Source organism: Pezoporus wallicus, unplaced genomic scaffold (assembly GCF_028554395.1).
Source record: "Pezoporus wallicus isolate ANWC-B61680 ecotype Strahan unplaced genomic scaffold, APGP_CSIRO_Pwel_v1 contig_5785, whole genome shotgun sequence".
Classification (NCBI taxonomy): Eukaryota; Metazoa; Chordata; class Aves; order Psittaciformes; family Psittacidae; genus Pezoporus; species Pezoporus wallicus.
This window is the reverse complement of record NW_026641150.1, coordinates 6,797,276-6,818,481: the sequence shown is the minus strand read 5'-3', so window position 1 is coordinate 6,818,481 and position 21,206 is coordinate 6,797,276. Positions and strand designations below refer to the sequence as shown.

General features: G+C 41.2%; 1 protein-coding gene across 1 annotated transcript in view; it reads left to right on the top strand.

Annotated features, from left to right (window-relative positions):
- The window catches only part of TMEM131 (transmembrane protein 131), a 100,047-nt gene extending 82,698 nt beyond the window's left edge, over positions 1-17,349 (top strand). Inside the window, exons 30-41 of the mRNA XM_057422199.1 lie at positions 1,247-1,405; positions 1,995-2,584; positions 5,474-5,649; positions 6,845-6,972; positions 8,345-8,469; positions 8,619-8,777; positions 9,508-9,682; positions 10,015-10,136; positions 10,249-10,345; positions 11,451-11,548; positions 12,761-12,924; positions 16,312-17,349. Coding sequence (XP_057278182.1) covers positions 1,247-1,405; positions 1,995-2,584; positions 5,474-5,649; positions 6,845-6,972; positions 8,345-8,469; positions 8,619-8,777; positions 9,508-9,682; positions 10,015-10,136; positions 10,249-10,345; positions 11,451-11,548; positions 12,761-12,924; positions 16,312-16,608 — 2,290 coding nt within the window. The 3' untranslated portion in view covers positions 16,609-17,349. The remainder of the gene's footprint in view (positions 1-1,246; positions 1,406-1,994; positions 2,585-5,473; positions 5,650-6,844; positions 6,973-8,344; positions 8,470-8,618; positions 8,778-9,507; positions 9,683-10,014; positions 10,137-10,248; positions 10,346-11,450; positions 11,549-12,760; positions 12,925-16,311) is intronic.
- The last annotated feature ends 3,857 nt before the right edge of the window (positions 17,350-21,206 follow it).

The window sequence follows — 21,206 nt, the reverse complement described above, 5'->3', positions numbered from 1 at the left end:
AGCATTGACGCCATGGAGGGGGGTGCCAGGGGGCTGAGGGTAAGGTGCCACCCAGTCCACCAAAACCCTGTGCACTCCATTCCAAGCTTGTATAGCGCTATGGTGGTAGAGATGTGGTGTTCTTGTTAGTATCAGTCTTCTAAAACTTTCAACTAGCCTCATGGATTAGGAATTAACAAGTGAAAGAGATTGTCTTATTCCTTACATCCCAAAGATAATTCCGTTTTTGATGGCATGGCACCCAAAGCAAGAATTGCTCCTCCGAGTAACAGTTTATGTAAGCTTGCCTGAAAAAATCCCCCTATTTCTCTAACTTTTCTCTCGCTTATTAACATCTTGGATGAAAGTTATCTTTCCAACCTTCTCCCATCTGGTTCTGCATGTAGAATCCTTTTTAATGCCTGGGGCAGGGGAAAAGCACTGATAACCAGCTATCAACAGCTGACTTGGTCTCCAGGGTTGCTTGTATTTTTGGTGATAGTTAAAAGGTGGTATCTTCTGGAGTAGATTGTTTCAGCTAACATGAAGCAAGAGGTATCTCATCCTTGTCTGAATTGATGCTGGTCTCATACATTCGGCTTAAAAACTGGCAGTCAGAACAGGGGGGAGAACAGAAACTGAAGTTGCTAATTTAAAGTTCTTTTCTCACAAACTTTCTAGGGTAATAGGCAAGGCAAGCTTTAGTTATTGTCACTATGTCTCCTCCCACCTGTTAGAAGATGAAAGCGATAGCAGTGCGATGAAGGTCTCTGCAGTGGTTTTATTGCTTCCTTCAAAAATGTAGTTCACTGCACTGCGTTATGCAAGTGGAGAACTCCAACACAGTATTGCAGCAGATTCAGTTAGTCATAAAATTGCTTGAAATAGTGCTCTGGAATTTTACTTCCCTGAGCAGCAGTACAACTTTCTGCAGAGGATCTCTGCTTTTAAATGGGATCGCACCCGCAAGCTGCGAGACCTGACCACTTGGAAGCCATTTTAATGCTTTAATTATATATCTTTCTTTTTCTTTTGGATTAATCTTGGCAACTGCGTGTCAGATTTGTGTCTAGCTTCCATTCTCGGTGTCAGTGATGCGTAATATCATGCTAGGTTCATGCATTTTATGTTTCTATCAGACAAAGGTGTGGTTTGGTTGCAATTTTCAGTACTAGATACAATCATTTTGCCTTGTGTGATTAGATTCATTTTCCTTAAAATGCTCAAAACTGAGCAATACTGAGATGACTGCCTCTCTTCTCTGCAGTGTACTCTTTCTCTTGGTAATTGGAACAGCCTATCTAGAAGCTCAAGGAATTTGGGAGCCATTTAGGAGACGCTTGTCCTTTGAGGCCTCAAACCCTCCCTTTGATATGGGAAGGCCATTTGATCTCAGGAGAATAGTTGGAATTTCATCTGATGGAAAGTAAGTATATGTTTGGGGGTTTTGTGGAATGTTTTCTCTTTTTATCCTCTTTACTTATAAGGCCAATAAGAAAGTAATACTTTAGAACAGGTGAATAAATTAAGATCCTCACAGTTACTTATAAAAGATGGCTTGAATAAAAAGATGGATTTTGTGATTATGAGAAATACTCATTTTTGGGGGGAAAAAGGAGAGGAAAAAAACACCACTGAAACCAAACTCTGTTAAGCTTCTTGTTAATCTTCTCCAAAAAGGAAGGTGTAGCCTGCAGAAACACTGCAGGCCAGAAGTTCCTACCTTTGGTGTCCTAAGTTAAAAAACTACTTTCTCCTTTCAGTGTTCTCTCCAACATATATATTGACTGTCATTGTACTGGAGTTTTGTTCATATGTACAGTGAGCAAGCGCATGGGAAATAGCAAAGGCTGCTGACTTGACAAACAAGTGCTAGGCATTTTTGCCAGTTATATGCCAAGAACAGTGTAGTTCAAGGTTTCTATGGGGCATAGTGAGTTTTTGTTTGTTTGTTTTTTTTCACGTGAAGAATGGAAACATTGTAGAGTATATTTAAACACTTGTTGCTCTTTCAGCTTGAATACACTTGGATCAGATTCTAATCACAGTTCATCCAGAGGGATCTATGGAGCAGGCAGCTCATCTTCACGATCCAGTGCAGGGAATCATAAACAATGCAATGCAACAACACACCTTCACAGCAATAGAAATGCACCTGATGCTGAAAACATCAAATCCAAACCCAGTTCAAGCATACCTAACAGGACTTCAGCACAAGGAGCTTCCATGCAGTCAGTGAATAGAGCCGGGGGCCCGTTTACTTTGGATCCAGGTGCCACAGCTCAAACTCATGCCACAGGCAAAAGAGCCAAGGGAACGAGGCAGAACCAGCAGCCGACACAGCAGCAGGCAGCAGCTTTGGCAGAGCAGCCCCTCCAGCAGCCCCTCGCACCTGGGCAAGAGCAGCAGACTGAAGGTGCTTTGCCACAGCTCCCACTCCTCAGCCCACCTCATAGCGACTGTGCCAGGAGCAGAAGGCACAGCTCAGAGGACTCAGATCTAACTGGGCTCATAGAAACTATGGAAAAAGACTTTGACCACCCAGAATCCCCTCCCCCAGATGTGTTTACAGAGCATCCCCCATCTCCACTAGCGAAAAACAAAGGTAATGCAATTCTGTTTTTTTTTTTAATGGGATTATTCATTATATAAGCCACAGAACAAGATTTAATGGACTGTAAAGGTTGTGTTTTCATAGCATGGAAAGTGATAGCTTCTCAGCTGTTCCCTACCCTGCTGGATGTGCCTGTGTCTTGAACACTTCCTTTATTTTATGGCAGTGACATTCTCTACAATGCTAGTTTGTGATTCTTCATGCAGTGTTTTTGGAATGTTTTGATGAAAGCAGGTGTGAATATTTAAGCATCTGACTCTCTGAAGAAGAAAGATTCTTTTAGTTGCTATTCCTTTGTCTTTGGGTTGGCTTCCTCATACCTCCAGTGTTTATACTTGGAGCTTGAGGAAAGGAAAAGGGAGTTACCCTAGTGTCAGGAAAACAGACAGGGAGAAAGGGAGGAAGGGGAGAGAGAGAGATGGGCATAACCCTGTGGGTATTGCTTGGGAATGGAATTTGTCATGCCCAGACTTGCAGTTGTAGAAAATCCTTCATGATAGGGGGTCAGCAAATGAATATAGGGCACCTGTGCTTATAAGTAGCATTCATCTTTGCATGAGGTTAGTTTGAATTGTTATGAATCTCTTCAGTTGTCTAATGCTTAAAATAATGTGCTACATTTCATACATTATCTACGTTCAGATTTATCTATGTTCAGATTTATAAAATTGTCAGTTGTATGCCTTCTTATAAACCCTTCATTAGAGTAGAACTTCTTATCATGCTTCTTGTAATAGGTATTTCAGTTGTGTCCTAGGGTTCTGTGGTTATAAATTTATGTTCAATTCTAATGAATTTTTCACCTTTCCCTAATTCTGTTGCACAGAAACAGTGCTGGTGTTGTGTTCTTTATTAAAGTTACGAAAATGAATGTGGAAAGGCATATAAACCCTGGAGCACCTGTATGATCATGTACTACCAAGACGAAAGCTTCACTCTTGTTAAACAGCAATGAGTAGAAAGTTGTTAAATCGGTTCAGAGTGGATGTGATAATGCAGGGGTTCCGTTTGGTTGGTTTGGTTTTTTTTTTGGCATGACTTTCCTGTTTTGCAACTTTCTTCTAACTATAAATTCATTCAGATAAATTCATGGGTTTTCTCCTGTTACAGAGGCTTTGCTTCACTTATGCTTCGACGTGGCGGTATGCTGAATATTTAAACATATTCTGTCTTGCAAAATACATTACGAATGTTACATTTTGCAGTTCAGATAGTTTGCTGTGGTTTTCTTTTTGGTATTTTTTTTGACCTCTTTGTCATCTCAGATCATTAAGTCAGATTTATGCATGTAGCTTGCTTTTTGGACAGGCGTTATAAAAAAAAACCCAACAGTATCTGTAAACCGTAACTTGACTCACAAAAGCTCCATGCATCTAATAAAACCCAACCATCTCCATTTGCCCTCTTTAAAAATGTAAAAACGCAGGGGAAGTTCCGATATCTGTCTGGATCTGCATACCCACACTGCTGTCTGGCTTTGTCTAAATAACTAGAACTGTACTCGCAGACATCTGCAGAAGCAGCAGCTTCTGGACTACAACTGCCTGTCTCAACGTCCCATGCAGGATTCCTGTCTCCATAGTGTTCTATTTCAGCTTCCTGAAACTTGGATCCTAGCAGACTGCTGTGGAGGCTACATTAGTTTTTTGTCAAACAGCTGCTTCATGTTACATTTTTATGTCATGATAACATTTTACATAGGTTTTCTAATGATGAATATTAAACTGTTTAGCAATCCCAAATGTAGACTAAATTTGAATTAAATCTTAGAACGAGGCCTTCTGAGGCAAATCCCCAATGCCCGCAGTAAGCTGGAAGCTGACCTTGTGAACATTTCCGTACGAATATCCACTTGTATTTACACTTTTATTTGTATTCACACTAAAAGGAATATTTTATCTCTGATATTTTTGTAGTTGTTGATAGTGAAAACATTAAGTCTGAAAAAAAAACAAAGTTTGAAGGCACTTTCCTTTGGTATGTATTTGGTATTTGACAAAATACTGAAGGCAAATTTACATTTCAGTACAAACTTTACCTGAAGGACATTTTGCCAAATGAAATATCACAGCTATCGTGCCAGGACCTTAATTTGGAAGGTTCTTGAACCTCTACATTTTGAACTTATCCTATGCTACGATTCAGAAATCGCAAGGAAAAATGTAATTGTTCCAGTAGCTTTATTTACTTGTATGGGGATTGCTTCAAGAAAATTGATTAAACATCCCCTGGAGTGTGTAACACATTGTTTCGCCTACTTGGAGATGCAGTAACACTTTAACGTGTCAAACCAAACTATTTCACAGTCAGCTTATTCCAACCTCTTAGAATAGTCTACTCTGAAAAAATTAAATATGTCAAGGGGAGAAAGTACGGTTGGGTGGGAGATTTTCAGGTTTGGGGAGCTGGGGTTTTATACATCGTTGCTAAAATACTATTAGTGATTTTTCTCATCTGCTCTAGTTTTACTACAAGTTGTGTTTGGTTTTCCTTTTTAACTGACAAACATGCTAATGATTTCTGTTCTTCAATTGGATTATAAAGCTTGTGCCAGCTTCTGTAGTTCAAATCTAGTTTTATATAGTTAAACTGTCAGATTGGATTTTGAGGTGTTTAAAAGGAATGCCAGGACCAGAGCAGGGAAGAATCACAGTAGCCAGGTGTCCACAGTCTATAGAGGCAACAGAGGTGGGGCTTAGGAGCATAAATGCACATAAAGGTGTGATGCTATTACTCACATTTGGTCTGAGGTGGCTGTAAATGGTTGGTGTATTGATGAATTTCAGAGGCTTAATCACGTGGGTCACCCTCCAAAATGAAGTGAATTAGCCCATCTCTTGAGTACTGCTGCTGAAAACTGAAGCATCCTTACCTTCCTAGGGAAAGGGAAAACGCTTCAGCGCAAGGCTAAGCCACAGAAGAAGCGGGAAGAAAAGGACAGAAGAGGGAAAGGAAAGCAACAGGAGGATGAACTGAAGGATTCCTTGGCAGATGATGACAGTTCTTCCACCACAACCGAAACCTCCAACCCAGATACAGAACCACTTCTCAAAGAGGTATGGCACTGCTCGTAAAAGGAGACTCTTGTTTAGCTGGCAGGTCACCTGTTAAAGGTGGAACAGTGACTTCTCACCAACCCAACCCCACCTTTCGTATAAAACCTAACAAAGGAAGAATGTTAATTTAAAAATACCTCTCCCAACTCTTGCCTTCACTTCTTCTCTGTAAGATTTGCTCATCTGTGAGTGTGAACCTGCTTGAATCATGCTGTCTGAGGACTGAACATGCCTGGCTTCAATAAGCTGCTGGTTGTCAGCAACATCGGATAACTGTCTCTCCGCACACTCCTAGCCTGTTCTATTTGCAGGCTAAAATGCCAACATACAGACATCAATTTTACTCAATAATTAAGGTGCAGGCTAAAGCCATGAGTTTCAACAGTTACAAAGGGTCAATTCAGGGCTGGTAATTTGTCAGCAGGTAGGTAACTAACTTGCTTTTGACGGTACCCCTACCTTTATATTACTCATTTGGCTTACATGCTTCTAGGTAATAGACTAAAGCTCTAAGAATTTGTGTGGTGGTCAGGTTGTTGTAAATGTTCTGTCCTAAAGCATGTGCTGGGGGAACCAACCAAAGCAAAGGTAATAGCAAAGAGAAGAATACCAAGCCTAATTTTTAACATGTCTTAAATTTGAACTTCGGAAAAGGTAAGATAGGGATTCAAGCTGGGAGGCGGGGTGTAGAAATCCATGTAGTATCCTTTAAAAGTTACGGTTTAGAAGGTGATTTGAAAATCACCTTTGATTTTTTGGGATGGCTATTTGACAATGCACTTAGAAGTGCAGTTGAAGAAGCTAGTAAATTGGGTGTTGAAGTTGCTCCTGTTCTTTGCTTGGTGGAAGAATTTGTTTCAGATGGCCAGGGCTGTGTACAACAAGTGCAGCATAGGTCTTTTGAAGCAGACTCAGAGGCCATGGCCTGAGGAGTTAGGTATTTGCAAACACCAAATCTGCTTGGAACAGATTAATTTGCTGATTTTCATTTCTCCTTTTCCAAATAGGAAAAAACAGATGCCACGCTTTATAGGTATACTCACTAAGGAGTAAAAAAATAATTTCTGAGCTGCAAAAATGCTCATGTGTTCAAATAGCATTCTTTCCTCAGCTCTGCTTACACTATGTATGTTGTGATGCAAGAGGGACATTGCTTCTCCTCAACAGTAACAAGTTGTTATAATGCCTTTTATAGGAACCTGAAAAACAAAAGGGAAAAGTTACACCAGAAAAACCTGAAAATGAAACAGTCCAAGTAAAACAGAAAACTAAAAAACTGCTAACAAGTGTCAAGAAAGAAATCCCTGTAGATGTGAAAACCAGGTAAGAATAACACAGGCTTTTTAGTAGGTGAGGCATCATGCTTGAAAGGAAGATGGAGTGATAAAAATCTGTGTATTTGACTGCTGCGGCTGTCAGTGTGGCTAATGCCAACAGCAGCTACTTTTGAGCAGATGCTTCTTCCTTCCTGATATCAGGGAATATCTGAAGCTTGCAAATGATAAGTGATTTAATGGTTATACGGTGCATAAAAGAACCAAATCTAGTGAAGCAAATTGGGTTAAGCAATGCTAAGCTTTTTGTAACAGGGCCCACATACACAAAATAGGGTTAATGTTTCTACAGGAGCTTCTAGTGGCAGCAGAGTAAGCCAGTGCTAAGATGCAAGCCTGTAGTTGTTCTTGGTGAAATTACAGTATGCAATTTACTTTTTTGTATCATGGATCAGTCTTGGATGTGTTATTAAAGGAGGCTGCTGCTGCTGCCTGGCCCTTTCCCCTACTGGCAGGTGGTTGAATGCAGAAGTTAGATAGAAAAGAGAAAAAGGAATAACCTTAATCTTACTGCACCTAGTTCGTTCTGAAAAAGTATTCTGAAAACAGTTATCCAAGTGTCACAAAAATAAACTTCACCAAACTGAGGCTTCTGTTTTCCCTGTTGCTGTAATTAATGCTAGACTGAGATAGGAGTTAGTATAAATTAAATTTCTTCAAAATTTCTGAAAACATTGCCTGCCAAAGTCTCCTCCCTATTTTTTATTTTTACCTACTTTCCTTTGTCTTCTAAATCAGTCACATGAATCACAAGTTTATTACATGTGACAGGATTTGAAGGCCACAATGAGAGCCAGTTTGGAATTCTTCTGCTAGAAATGAGTAAAATATGTCCTCCCTAGAAAGTCTGAGAGACATAATTTAGTAGCTGGAGAAAGAGAACAGTGGTGGGTTTGGACAGTTCTGTGCTATCAACTAAAAGATGATCCTGTACATTCAGAGCAATAGTGTATCATCAGGAGCACGTGATCAAACAAGAGCGAGAGGGGGCAGAGTAGAAAAATGGCAGTTGCCATCTCTTTTTGCCTCTGTATATATCCACGTAGGTTTTGTAATCCTGGAGCTCCAGGCTGAAGCTTCTCCTGGAAGTGACTGAGCCCTGATGAATGTGTGGATAGAAAATGACCCAGGGCTAAGAAGGGGGGAGTTGCATGTAGGAAAAATACAAAACTCCGCTTACAAATAGCTTTGATGATGAGCACAAGTTTGACATGAGGCAGCCATAGGAGACCAGTCTTTTGTAAAACCATATCATGCATATATATATATGTATATATATATAAAAATGTATGTGTACATACATGAAATCTCTTCAGTGCTTCTGAGAGCTTGAAAATAAATGGATCTCTGTTTTCATTTAGTTCCTTGGAATTATCTTATACACCCCCACTGGAAAACAAGCAGCGCAAAACCTTTCCATCCAAGATATCTACACAGCACCTTTTGACGAATGGGTCTAAATCAAGAAACCTCCCCAAAACGAGAGGTAATGCAAGGCTGCTATTTGTAAATACCACGGGAGTTTTGTTTGGTTGTTTGTAATCACTTTTGAGTGCTTAATTCTATGTCTGGTGGGTGAAGGAAGCTGTGCAGTTTACTATCCACAGACTTGCTTTTGTTCTCTTGTTTTAATAGGTCCCAACAGTAAGTTAATGGAGACCAGGCCATCAGTATTAGCAAAATTTCTCCCCAGTGGTTCTGGACAGGAGCTAGGAAACACCAGCAGCTCTGAAGGGGAAAAGGATTCTCCACCACCAGAGTGGGACTCTGTGCCTCTTCACAAGGCTGGCAGCTGTAAGTAATCGGTAGAGGATGACAGAATTGGTCTTCTGCAGTAAACATCTGTAGGTAGGCTTGGTCTGTCAATAGACCTCTCTGTCTTTTTTTCACTGTGTAGTGCTTCTGTTTTCTGCTGTAGGCCTCATTGATAGCACATAGTAGGATGTGGGAGGTTTGAAAACAACATGAGCAGAACATGGGCCATCCTGCAGCTCTTCAGTGATGACCAGGATTCAGAAGCTGCTAGGGGAACTGAGGAAATAAGAATTGCCACTCAAAACCAAAATGTGTTTTCTACAGCAGATGGGTTTTGCTTGGTCAAGTCAAGTCCACTGGAGCTAAATTTGAAGCTAATTAGCTGATTTGTCCTTGAGAGAGAAAATGCCTTAATGAAGTGGTTAGTGTGGGGACACCATGATAAGCTTTCTGGTTGTGTTATAAGTCCCTTGAGTGGGAGCTAAATCACCTTCCTCTTGGTTGCGTCTACATAAAGTCATCCCTCTCCACAGCACTCATTTCCCTACAAATCAATTAATCATATCAGTGTGCTTACTTGAATACAGTCTCTTTGAAAACAGGCAATATAATATAACCTGAATAATGACAGGTAAATATTGAGAAGGAGCTGCTACTTGGGAACAGCCTTTGTCAATGCCTCAGTTTGAACAGAAGGGATAGCAGAAGTTTGGGAAGCCTTGTTGTAACGTAGGTACTACAGGAAGATGTTTTGTGTTTCTCTTTCCAGCCACAGACAACCTTTATAAACTCTCTCTGCAAACCCTGAACGCAGATGCTTTCCTGAAGCAGCGACAGCCCTCCCCAACACCCGCCTCTCCATCCCCTCCTCTTCCTCCAGCATCCTTTGCCTTTGGGCCACGAGGAGGCACCTACAGCAGCATTGTGAACAGCAGCTGCAGCCAGTGAGTACAAATCTGTACCTCCCACTGACTTCCCAAGTGCAGAATGCTGGCAGAACCCATGTACTTCAGAGGGTGCATCTCCCTTTTCTCACACCCATTTCCTTTTCCCGTGGAAACTGCTTTTTGGCAGACACTACTGTGCATGTCTTACCATGCTATTTATATTGTTCTGGGGTTTCTGACAACTTGGGAGGTTGGAAAAATGTGCAAATTACGTGAACTGTTGATCTGTTGTTAACATCTTCATGAATGCTAGCTTAAATTACTGCTTTTTTATCAAGCTGCTCAAGTCCAAAACCTTACTTTTTTTTTTTTTTCCCCTCTTCTTTAAGTGACATGAAAAGCAAACAGCCTAATGGTACCAGGCATAAGCTGGCAAAGGCAGCTTCTCTTCCAGGCAGGAATGGTAACCCCACTTTTGCTGCTGTAGCTGCAGGTTATGACAAGAGCCCAGGTACTAGAACCAGTTTGTAGTTCTAAATATTTGAGTATTTCCTGAATATTCTGTTATTTTTATTAAATGTAACTTTATATATATATATATATATATATATGTATTCTTGCAGGTGGCAGTGGTTTACCAAAGGTTTCTCTAAGCAAGACAGATGTTTCCAGCAATATCAGCATTTCCCACACAGTCATTGACAATGATGGCTCTGACAGGTAACTTTTACATTCTCTAGGCAGATACATAGGGCCCTAGAAAAGAATATTGTAAGCTGTTAATGGCATTTTGAAGGTAGTGACAGAATTCATTCCTGTTCCTTTGGGGTTTTAAACTGCTTTTCAAAGCCTGGGCACAGCGTCTCTCACCGTGTGAAAAATGTAGAACTTGAGAGTGACTCAGAAGCAGAAAGACGGATGTACTGAATGTGATGGGGCTTTCTCCCCCTTGTTCCAAGTAACTCAACAACCTTGTGTTTCCTGGGCATCCAAATATTGAGAAATCAGCTTGGCTCTTGTGGTATTGAGCAGTGTGTACCAAAGTTGCCTGAAATGGTTTGCAGGCAGAATATTTTTGCCGTACAGCAGTGTCTTTCACTCCCAATTTTAACACTTAGACCAGAACTGTCACTGGGTTTTGTGTTATGACTAGGAGCGGAATACAGCTGTGCTCAGTCACATACCCCAAAGCATGCTGTACTTCTGACATATTTTGGTAGTGCATGGCTGCCTCAGTTGTAAAAAGCAGTGAGTGAGTGTCCTATAATCTTTCTGGAATAGCAGAGAGACTTGAATTCAAGTTTCATTCAAAGGAATTGCTTTTGTGAGCAAAGTTTGTGGGTGGCATTTTGGTTTGGGTTTGTAAATGTTTATCGCTACTTCCAGTTAACTCATCTGTGTTTTCAAGAAGCTTGCCCAAAAGCCAGAGTGGGAGCATCTGTACCCTTCTGAGCTGCTTGTCAAAAAATTCTGTGCTACAGCTTAGACCCTGTAAGTAAGTTTTCTGAAAAACTGATCGAAAGAGCTACTCTCAGGTTTCTGTTGGAGTTCAGTCTGTGGATTAGAGCATTATGCCTATAGCAGTGTATATATATACCAAAGTGGGTATATACACAGGAAAAATGGTATTTCACTGGAATCTCTTGATAAAACAAAGCCAAGCTGATTTCCTAACTCTTTATCACCATTAAAAAAATACATATAGTTAAATATACACATACACACATACTTTTGCACATATACATGTATACCTAGATCAGTAAGTTGTTGGTAGTACTGTGTTAATGAGTTATGTATTGCTTTCCTGTTTCTCCCTAATATTTAGTTCTGGTTTGTGGAGTACTGTCAGCAGCCCCAGCAGTCCTGACTTCACGCCTCTCAACTCATTTTCTGCATTTGGCAATTCTTTTAACTTAACTGGAGGTGAGGTTTTGTTTTCAAATATTTTTCCGTAATCAAATATAGGTAAAAAAAAGGGGGTCTCTCCATTCCACTGGTCTTAAGTACAATGTTCCCATCTCTGTCCCCCAGAAAGATGACTGCATAGGAAGGTGTATTAAAAAATTGGTGATGTAGCCAGTGTTTCAGCCCAGAGAGTTAGTGGAAATTGTTAAAGAGTGTTTGTTGGCTGGAAATACTAATTTTTAAAGTTTCTCTGTTTCAATTACATTTGTTTTTTCTTTAGTCTTCCTTCCCCCCTGAAGCTCTGTTGTAGGTCTCAAAAGGGTGCCCCCAGGCCAAGGGTCACCTGAGCACTTTACACCTGCATAAAGCCATTGCTGTATATATGAAGCAATGGCCAATCCCTCTTGTTGCTTTCCTGTAATGTTTGTATAGCTGCATGATGACCTGACAATTAATTCCTATATTTGGGTAAACCTTCCCGAAGTGACTACTGAGATGGGCTTTGATGCAGGTAGGCTGTATTGCAGGGCAGGGATGCTCTGTGTAACTACTTACACAAATTTGCATACTATGTTTCAGGATGCATGGTAATTTTTAGGGTGTCTGTAAAAGATGATAAGCAAAGCAAATGAAGTATGTGCCATTTGTAAAATGGATTGTATGTCTACTGAAAAAAAATGCTATCTGCTGAAAAAATGGGATATTTACAGAAAAATGCTGGGGGGGGGGGGGGGGGGGGGGGGGGGGGGGGTGTCTTTCTTTGGTCTTCATTGGCAGTCCTCAGCACCAGCAACTCTGGGGGCCGCCAGTCAGATGCCTGGGGGTCAGTTCTGTGCATGGGACTAGGTGAACCACAAGTGGTGGTGCTGCCCTCCCCTTCTCAGAACATGGACAGGGCCTGGGCTGGGGCACAGCCAGTGCTACCTCCTGCACCAGGAGCTACCTGGGAGGGGGGAACTGCTGCAAGGTAAGTGAGAGCTATGGTTATGGGAGGCACCTTCAGCACCTTCACTTGCTCCACTTGCAGCTTACTTGTTAGAAGAACTAGTGCAGGGAACATGACATAAGGTGTGTATTACTGTGTGTGACCTTTCCTAATCTCAGTTCTTATGCTGCATCAGGACCCACTAGAAAAAATATGGGAAATAACTGTGAAGAGTATTAGTCTGCTGTAGTTCTTGGAAAAAGAGGAAGAGTAACGTACTCAGTTTTATTTCATTTTATTTTTAGAGGTTTTTAGCAAACTAGGTTTAGCTCGATCTGCTTACGGGCAGGATGTTCAGAGAAACTGGAGTGAATTCAGTAATGTTCCATCATCCATCTGGGATCCTTCAGCTACAGATTCTGTACCCTCCTGGCCAACAAGCTCAAGTTCCCCGACTCATACAACTGCAGTAAGTATTCAGCCTGAATCCAGTGTTTTATTCCTGTTACCAACCTGTTCTGTCTCTGCCATCTGATTTCATTTAAAGGCTTTTTAAATTTGGGTGAAAAAAGCCCAAACCAAGAGTGGAAAAATAAGGAAAAGGGAAGTTATGTATATTCCTGTTTCTGTGTAGTTAATTTGACATGGCTGTTAGAGACTGAGTAGTCTGCTCACTTGTGGATGATGAATCCACATCCACATCATCCATTTGTGGATGATGAATCCACAAATATACATAAAAATATTTCTCCCAAGGGCATCTTGCATCACTTACAAAAGTTTTCCATTCCCATGTTTTTTTGGGACTGCAGAAAGAGTCGTTCTCCTCCCATGCCATGGCTGCGCACTGCTGCTGTCACTTCCAGTTTTAGGGACAGTTGCAAAAGAGCCAATATAGTAAATTTCAGACTTCAATTCTGCTTCCTCAATCCAGTGTTGCACCAACTTGTAAATTAACAAAAGGTCAAAAAAACCTCCATATCTAAAAGCCTGCAGATGTATTATTTTGAGTTTAGAAAAAACAGTAATGGGCTGAGCATAAGGCAAAGCCTTTAAAATGTTCACTAATTCTGATGGAGATCTTGAGGATAGCCAAAGAAGAAAAAGCAACTTTTACACAGATTGTAGCCCTGCTCTCCCATCCTTGTGCCTCTGTCTGTCAGGATTAAACTTACACTGCAACAGCTGTCTTCAGTGCCAGCTGAAATCATTCATCATGTCTTCTGAAAATGCTTTTGTAGTGAGTAAGAGGCAGTGTTTACTCCACCTGGTAGCAGTTCAGATGGGGGGAGGGGGGAAGGGCAAGCAGGCTGAAGAAGGTCACACCGCTTACAGACATACACTCACTGATCCCACCCTTGTCTCACTAAAACTGTAAGGCAAGAGTTTTGCTTTTTGGTCACATGGAGGGCAGCTTTCTCAGCATTTGCCAGAAGGAGGGATTGAGGACCACCAGAACAATCCTCTGGCTCCCAGCTTCTGTTTCCTAGCTGCTTCTGAAAAAAGGTATTTGGAAGTGTGCTTCAGGAAGCAGGGAGATGGAAGCCAGACAAATGGTATAGAAGAATTGTCAGTCTCTCCCTTTAAATACCTCATAGACAGAGGAGAAAATTCTTTTAAGGAGGGTATTCAAAGAGATCACTTAATAAACCAGAAGCAGCAAACAGACTGAAATGTTCAAGCCTTTGTAATGATAGTGATACTTTTACAAGTGCATATGGTAAGCCAGAACAGGAAAACCTGGCAGTTCTGTTACTAGACTTCCTTGCTCTGAGTGCTAGATGAGAGAGCAGGTACTAGGCCCCAGCACAGTCCTTTCTGGCAAAAGAGCAAACCTGTTCCTGCAAGCCACGCTTACACAGTGCTTTCTTTTCTAGAAAGATTTATGGGGAGTTGATTTTGATTATCCTACTTTCTTACTCATCTTGCTTTCACACTTCATACATAACTTTGCTTCTGTACTAAATAGCATTTGACTTTGGGGTCCTGTCTTCCCTCAAGCCTTGCTGCACTTCTTCCGAAGTTTCTAACTGCACTCCCTTTACTCCATTTTCCTAGTTTTGTCTGCCAGCCACTTCTTACCTCCCTCCACCAGCCCTGAAAGGAAGCTCATCTAAGTTACTTTTTTCTGCTGCTCCTCTCCTGGTTGCTTCTACTTTATGAGCAGTTGCCTTTCTCTTAAGCTCTCCCAAACACTTTTGGGACACATAGGAACAGTTCCTGGCTCTTGCCCGCATCAGGAAATAGGGTGGACTTTTAGTGTGTTAGGGTCGATGTCTGAGCAGCGGACTGTTTCCTGCTGTAGGCTCAGTAGCCTAATGTTTGTGTAGCTTAAATATAACCGTGTAGTTATGTAACAAGACTACAGTGTGACCCTAGTTTAGCTCAGCTTCCAAGTGACATTGGAGAGTTCTAACAGCATTGGCCTGGCTGACCTAAGTATGCTGAAAACCCCTGCCCAGCCCTCAGTGTCAAATTTTATGTGGACCCTTTGATAATGTATTAGTGTCCAACCAGTTTCAGGTATGATTTGACAGAGCATATCTTCTTCATTCTAGAAAAGTCAATAAAACCCTGAAAGGAACACTTTTTTCTCAGAGTCTACCTTCTTTCCTTTTCTAAAGGGATTTTTATTCTCATCTTCAGGTGCAGAGTACACTGATACTGGTTAATCTTTAGTATGCATTATCTGAGGACAGAGATTTGGGGAAGGGATGACCTGTTTCCACTCAGTAAATCCAAACATAAGGTTGTTTATACCTTACAGCACTTAACAAGTCCACTGCCTTTTGGATGTATCATGTTTACTGTATATTTGCAAATTGAATTTACAGCATATGTACACTAAATCTGTTGGCACTGAGGTATGTAGTTGCATTAAGCCTACATGTAGCAGGTTCTGTGCTAATATTAGCTTGAAAGTTACGCTACCTTTCTCATCTCCATCTTTGTCTGCTTCTGGGTATCATTTTCCACCATACCATGGGATAGATTCCCCTGCTTGTTGCTTGCTACTGTTTGGGCTTTAATAAATCAGTGGACAAAACCTGGGCCTTGTTAATTTCTGCACGTGTTCTCCATGCTTGCTGCTACCTGTCCATTTGTGACATCTTGCAGCAGCACACCTGCATCTGCACCATGACCATTTGTGAGAGACTTCCAGGTGTCTTGAACCAGGACAGACTTACTGGAACTCTGTGATAAATGGCCAGTTCTTCAGTGCCCTCTCCCTTCACCTGGAGAAATTTTGGGTAGGGGAAAAAGTATACGTTAGGAATATGGGGAGATACAGGGGGGCTCAGCACAGGTAGGTACATCCAAAGCGTACAATTTAAACAGATTCCCTTGCCTGAATAGGAGGAAATAAGCTTGCAAACAGCCAGAAAAGGATCAAGGAATAGATTTCACTGCTACCTTCCATTACAACTGGAATTTTCTTCATTTTTTGAAGACCTGAACCATATTTATTTGCCTCATTCTAACTAGTTTAGTTAAGCTGGAGCTTTCTGGCTCTTGTGTGTTAAAGCTTGGATACTAGTAGTGCTTAAATTAGTAATGGTACAGGGATGTACAAGCTCAAATGAAAACAGCTTAAAAGCCTGTAATGTAATTGCACTCTGTAGCCTGTTCAGTTACCAGACATGCCTGGTAACTGTTAGTAGTTTGGCTGCTCTGGGCAAGCTCTAGTGAAGGAAGTTTGGAACTCCATATTGCAGTGAAGCTAGAAGGGATTCCATAGCACGTGTTGCTGCTCAGATACTTTTCTTTCACAGGGGATTGGGGGGGGGGGGGCTGTAAACAGGGTGAAAATAGAAGTTACCAAGCTGCTCCTTACCTGGCTGTGTCTTTACTGCAGTCGATCCTAGGCAACCCAAGTGGCCTGTGGTCCACTACTCCATTCAGCAGTTCCATTTGGTCAAGTAACCTCAACAGTGGCCTTCCCTTCACCACTCCAACAAACACCCTGTCAGGCATTGATCTCATGGGTAGTGAAAATTCCTCTGCTGCTCCTCCTGCGCCTGCTGCTGCCACCATTGCCAATCCTGCTGAAGACATGGGACAGACCTACAATCCTTGGAGAATTTGGAGCCCAACAATTGGAAGAAGAAGTTCAGATCCTTGGTCCAATTCACACTATCCTCATGAAAACTGAAGTTAGGCAAAATGAAAGAACTCTTATCCAGGTCATGATACAATTCTGAATGCAAATTTTTGAAACATTATTTTTGGGCTGTTGCTGGTCATTGCTCCCACTTCCCCACCTCCCACACGTCCTGCTTTCATCACTTGCTCTTTTTTAAAGTCTGTCCTGCAATATGGTAGTGTGAGATTGCGGATAAGCTTGAAAAAGTCTGGGTGTGGCCACAAATCCCAACTACAGCCAAAGCTGCAAATCCCACCAGTTCCCCTGGTTTCATGTTTTACCATCTGCCATCTTTCTGTAGGAAATAATTTGAACTTCTAAAGCGGTCCTGGCATGCAAAACTTTTCTGAAAAGTACAAGTTTGGGTTTTTAAATTTTTTCCAGTATTATCCTCCAAGTTCTAATTTAAAATCAAAAGGCACTTTGTGCTAAAATGCAGAGTATTTTTTTAAAATAAGGCTGTCTTTGTTAACACAGGTTCTAAGAATGTAAAAAAAATGAGGAAAAAAAAAATCAAGAAAAACAACAGCAAAACCAACACACAACCTTAGGAGCAAAATGGCTGAATGTAAGCGCATTCTGTTGAGACTGTAACACACTTTCTGTGCTGTTTGTACATTTGTAAACCTGAATGCATTTTTAAGTTGAACTGAAATGCACACAGCCAAGACTTGTGGAAGAAACAAGATACCTTGTGCATTTCTTACGGATACAACTTTGGGTTGTACTTTAAAATAAATATGCTTTTTTCAAGATCTGTCTGCTGGAATTATATTCTGCTATTTTCTAAACTTGTGTGCGCATGAATCCACTTTGCAATGGTAGCTTCAGGCCAAAATCTACTGGGTGTAGAGCTTTATGTTAACAGAAACTTAACTGCAGATGAGATCTGGCAGTGTGGGTTTGTGTAGTAGTGAAGCACTAGAAACTGTTTTCGGGTTACACAGGGCCACCAGCTTGAAAATGTGCTGGATAGCAAAATGCTGGAAAAATGTCCGCACTGTTCGAGTTTTCACATATCAGGCATTAATAGCAGCTGCTGCTGCTTATGCTACACCCATACCTTTGTAACACTTTTCTTGTATGGGTCTGAACAAGAACTTTTCTATTTTTAGATGGGATTTAACTGTCTCAAGGTGTCTGTTTCCCTTCATTAACAGGAAGGCAAGCCCTAGTGACTACATACATTCATAAAGTCAGGTAAAACAAAACCCTTCCATTATAGGAAAAAATTAACAGACACTAGCAACATAAATTCAGTTATGACTCAGTGGCACTGATTTACAACAGATTTTTATCAGAATCCATCCTTTCAAAGAGTAAGAGCTCTGTTTTAGTTAAAACCTGTATGCCACCAGGAATATTGTGTGCAACAAAATAAGAGGGTTAAACAAATGAGACTGACTGCTCTTCCAGCTCACACGATGTAAACAAAATCTTTACAACTGTCACATTGCTCTCTTCATGTCCTCTGCTGCCACCAGCAGAAATTTAAAGATACAGATCTGAAATAGGAACCTGCTGGAACTCCTTTGTTCTTAAAATTTGGCTATTTCTAGAATCATGCAAGGTCATGAGATGTTCACCTTGGATTTGTATGCGGTTTCCTTTTGAGTAACTGGGCAAACAAGTCCCTTAACTGCATGGAAAAGAGTAAGTAGGTAAGATACTGACATGCCGGGGCCTGCTTCTCTGTAAATGGAGCTTGGGAAGGTAACTTGCAGTTATTCAAGGTGAATGGAGCTGCTTAAGGTAACATGCCTCTGCTTTTTCCCAGCAGGTGTTTATATTAATATAGACTTGGTTCCATGGAGGATAGAAGCAGAAGTGAATTCTGAGATACAAATAGTCCTCCAGTGGTTTAAGCAGCTGAGAAGACAAGAGAAATTTTCTGCTTTAAAAACACTTACCTTTGAACAAGACAGGGCAACACATAAGTAATTTAGACTTTTTTCCCTAAAAAATATGAGCCATTCCCTTGTGTTAATGCAAATAACCTCTGCCACCTTCAGAATATTATCAGCTCTTGCTTTTAAAGAGTTTCCTTTTGAGCACCACTTAAACATTACTGGAGTTCCAGGGGTGAAACAACCTCAGCTATCAAGATCTTTGACACACAGTTTTCTGTTTCCAAAGAGAGGAAAAACCATGTCCTTGTCTCTGAACTTGTAAGGAAAAGGTCCTAGGCCTAAAGACTTTCTACTTCTGAGTGTCCTTTCTTCCCTCCCTCTATTCAGAGGTTATTCTGAAAGCACCTTCACACTGCTCTGACTAGTTAAAGCCAAAGAGCTGCCTTAAACAGAAGTCCTGACCATGATGGACAGAATTTAGGTGAAATAAAACCTGGGCAAAAGTAAGGTTTGCTGCCTTCTCCCTGAAGTGTGTGCTTGCCAGTTTTATGGCATAGTCACCCTTCATCTGCATTGAAAACACTTTTAAGATTGCTGAAAACTGGGGGAGTGAGCTGGAAGCATCCACAGCTAATCAGAGACCAGACCTCTCATGATGAGTTTAAAAAGTAACAGAAATGGAGTTTTTTGCAAAGCACATGTAAAGTCTTATATAAAAATCCAGATGAGGTTGAAAATGTTGCAGCCTGCTGGAAGGACAACTTAAGATAAAAGAACAGAGGGAGAAGTAAGTCACAATCTGGGAAGCAAGGGGCAACTGTGTTTTTGAAAGCAAAACAAGACTGAAGCTCAGACCATGAGGGAAGTTCTCTATCTCCAGTAAAAAGACTAAAGGAAAAAACAGCTTAAAGCGTTTGGAAGATGGGCTGTCCTGGAAACTAGGAAGGGCACAGCCTTGCTGATAATTAAAACATTTCTTCAGAGCAGCATCAGGGCTGAAGTATTATGAGTCAGCTCTTCGCTTCCAGACCTGGAAGCTACTGGAAATACAAAGTTCCCAGCAAGGAAGAGAAACAATTACTGTTAATTTTGGCAATTATTTTGGTGCTCCTAAAGGATAGTTCTATTCTGTCAACTCTAACAAATAGACTTTAAATGTCTGAAAAGTTTCTGGCCTATTATTAAAATCTGAAAGCCTTAAGTAGGTATGTATGGCCCCAACATATGAAATTGATTAAATTAGCATGAGCCCTAGTTCAAAAAGTTCATGAAAGACATTAGAGACTTTGTTAAAAGTGTAAGACAGAAAGGATATAAAGTAAGCATCAGAACAGGATATAAAATCCCAGTGAAAGGACAGTTACTGTTTCAGATACAGACACTTGGAATGAATCAACACAGCAATGAGCAGGCCTGGACCTGGCCCTGCCACAGAGCTGTCAGCAGTCATGTACTGTAGCATGGCCACTGTTGTGCAAGGAACAGCCTGAACTGGGAAACAGTAGGACAAGACAGGTTCCAGAATGTGAGGAACAGTAGATCTCAACACTGGAGAAACATGATCAAATCCTGCTGAAGCTGCCCACTGCACCATAATGATAGGTAGAACTGAGAGGGCACAAGTGTTTGCCTTTGTGAGGAAAGAAGCTACCTTTCACTGGAACTGTTTCACCTGAAGTGATGTTTTATACTAAATACAGCTTTGACAGGCCTTGTCTGTTTTCCCAACCTGCAATTATGAGCAAGTTTTCTACGCTTTGATGTTTCGGCCTCATGAAACAGTGATGGCTTCAGCTCACAATGAGTCAGTTTGTTAGAAGAGCCACACACTGAGACTGGAAATAACCCATCTTCTATGGAATGGTTGCAGCAACTGGAAGAGAGCTCAGTCACCTCATGTTAAACAGGTTCTGCTTCAAACCTGAGTCTTTTGCCCAATGTCTGTTTTCATCTAATGCCAGTCAAGGATGGACTTTATGGTCAACTGGTGTTTTGGTCACATAAATACTAAAGCAGTATTCAGGATGACTGGATCAGCATGCTCTTCAGCAGCCCTCTGAACACAACACCTAACCAGACTTACTACTATTTTACTTAGGTGCTGTGTGATCCACCAGCAAGTGGAACATGATTTCTTTTTAATATAGAAAAGAAGAAATCAAACCACCAGAAAGCAAAGCCTCAAGAATCTGCAGAAGCCAGAGTAAACATAATGAAGCAGTAGCCTAAACTCTGGGGGACTAATGAAAACAGAATCTTAAGAAGCAATGAAAACCCCAATATCACTGTATTTGTTGAAACATGACTATCCTGGGCAAATTTCTTTTCTTGAGCAGAACTGTACAGAGGTAGTTGCTCAGATCCAAGAACTGATCCAGTTGGATCAGTTGACTTTAAAAGGCAGAGAGGAGGGAAGAAAGGCAGGATAAAGAGGGTTCCTTTCTTTGAAGCAGCTGAACTGAACAGCTTAAAGAAATGCTCCAAACTCCTCACAGTTCAAACAGAAAGCAAATCTCCAGTGCCACAACAAGCAGCACACAGAATGTCTCACTGTCATACTGAGCTTAATTTCAGATGTGCAAATGTGGGACCTGGCCACTGGCTGCGAGTTGAACGGTTCCAGGAATGTGGAATGAGAATAAGGCAAATTGTGTGCTGACTTAGGGCCCTTGCATCGATCAACCACATGCAAAAATCTATGTGATACAGCTATCGGAACAATAAAACCTGAATATTGCTGAAGTCAGCAGGCTCAGC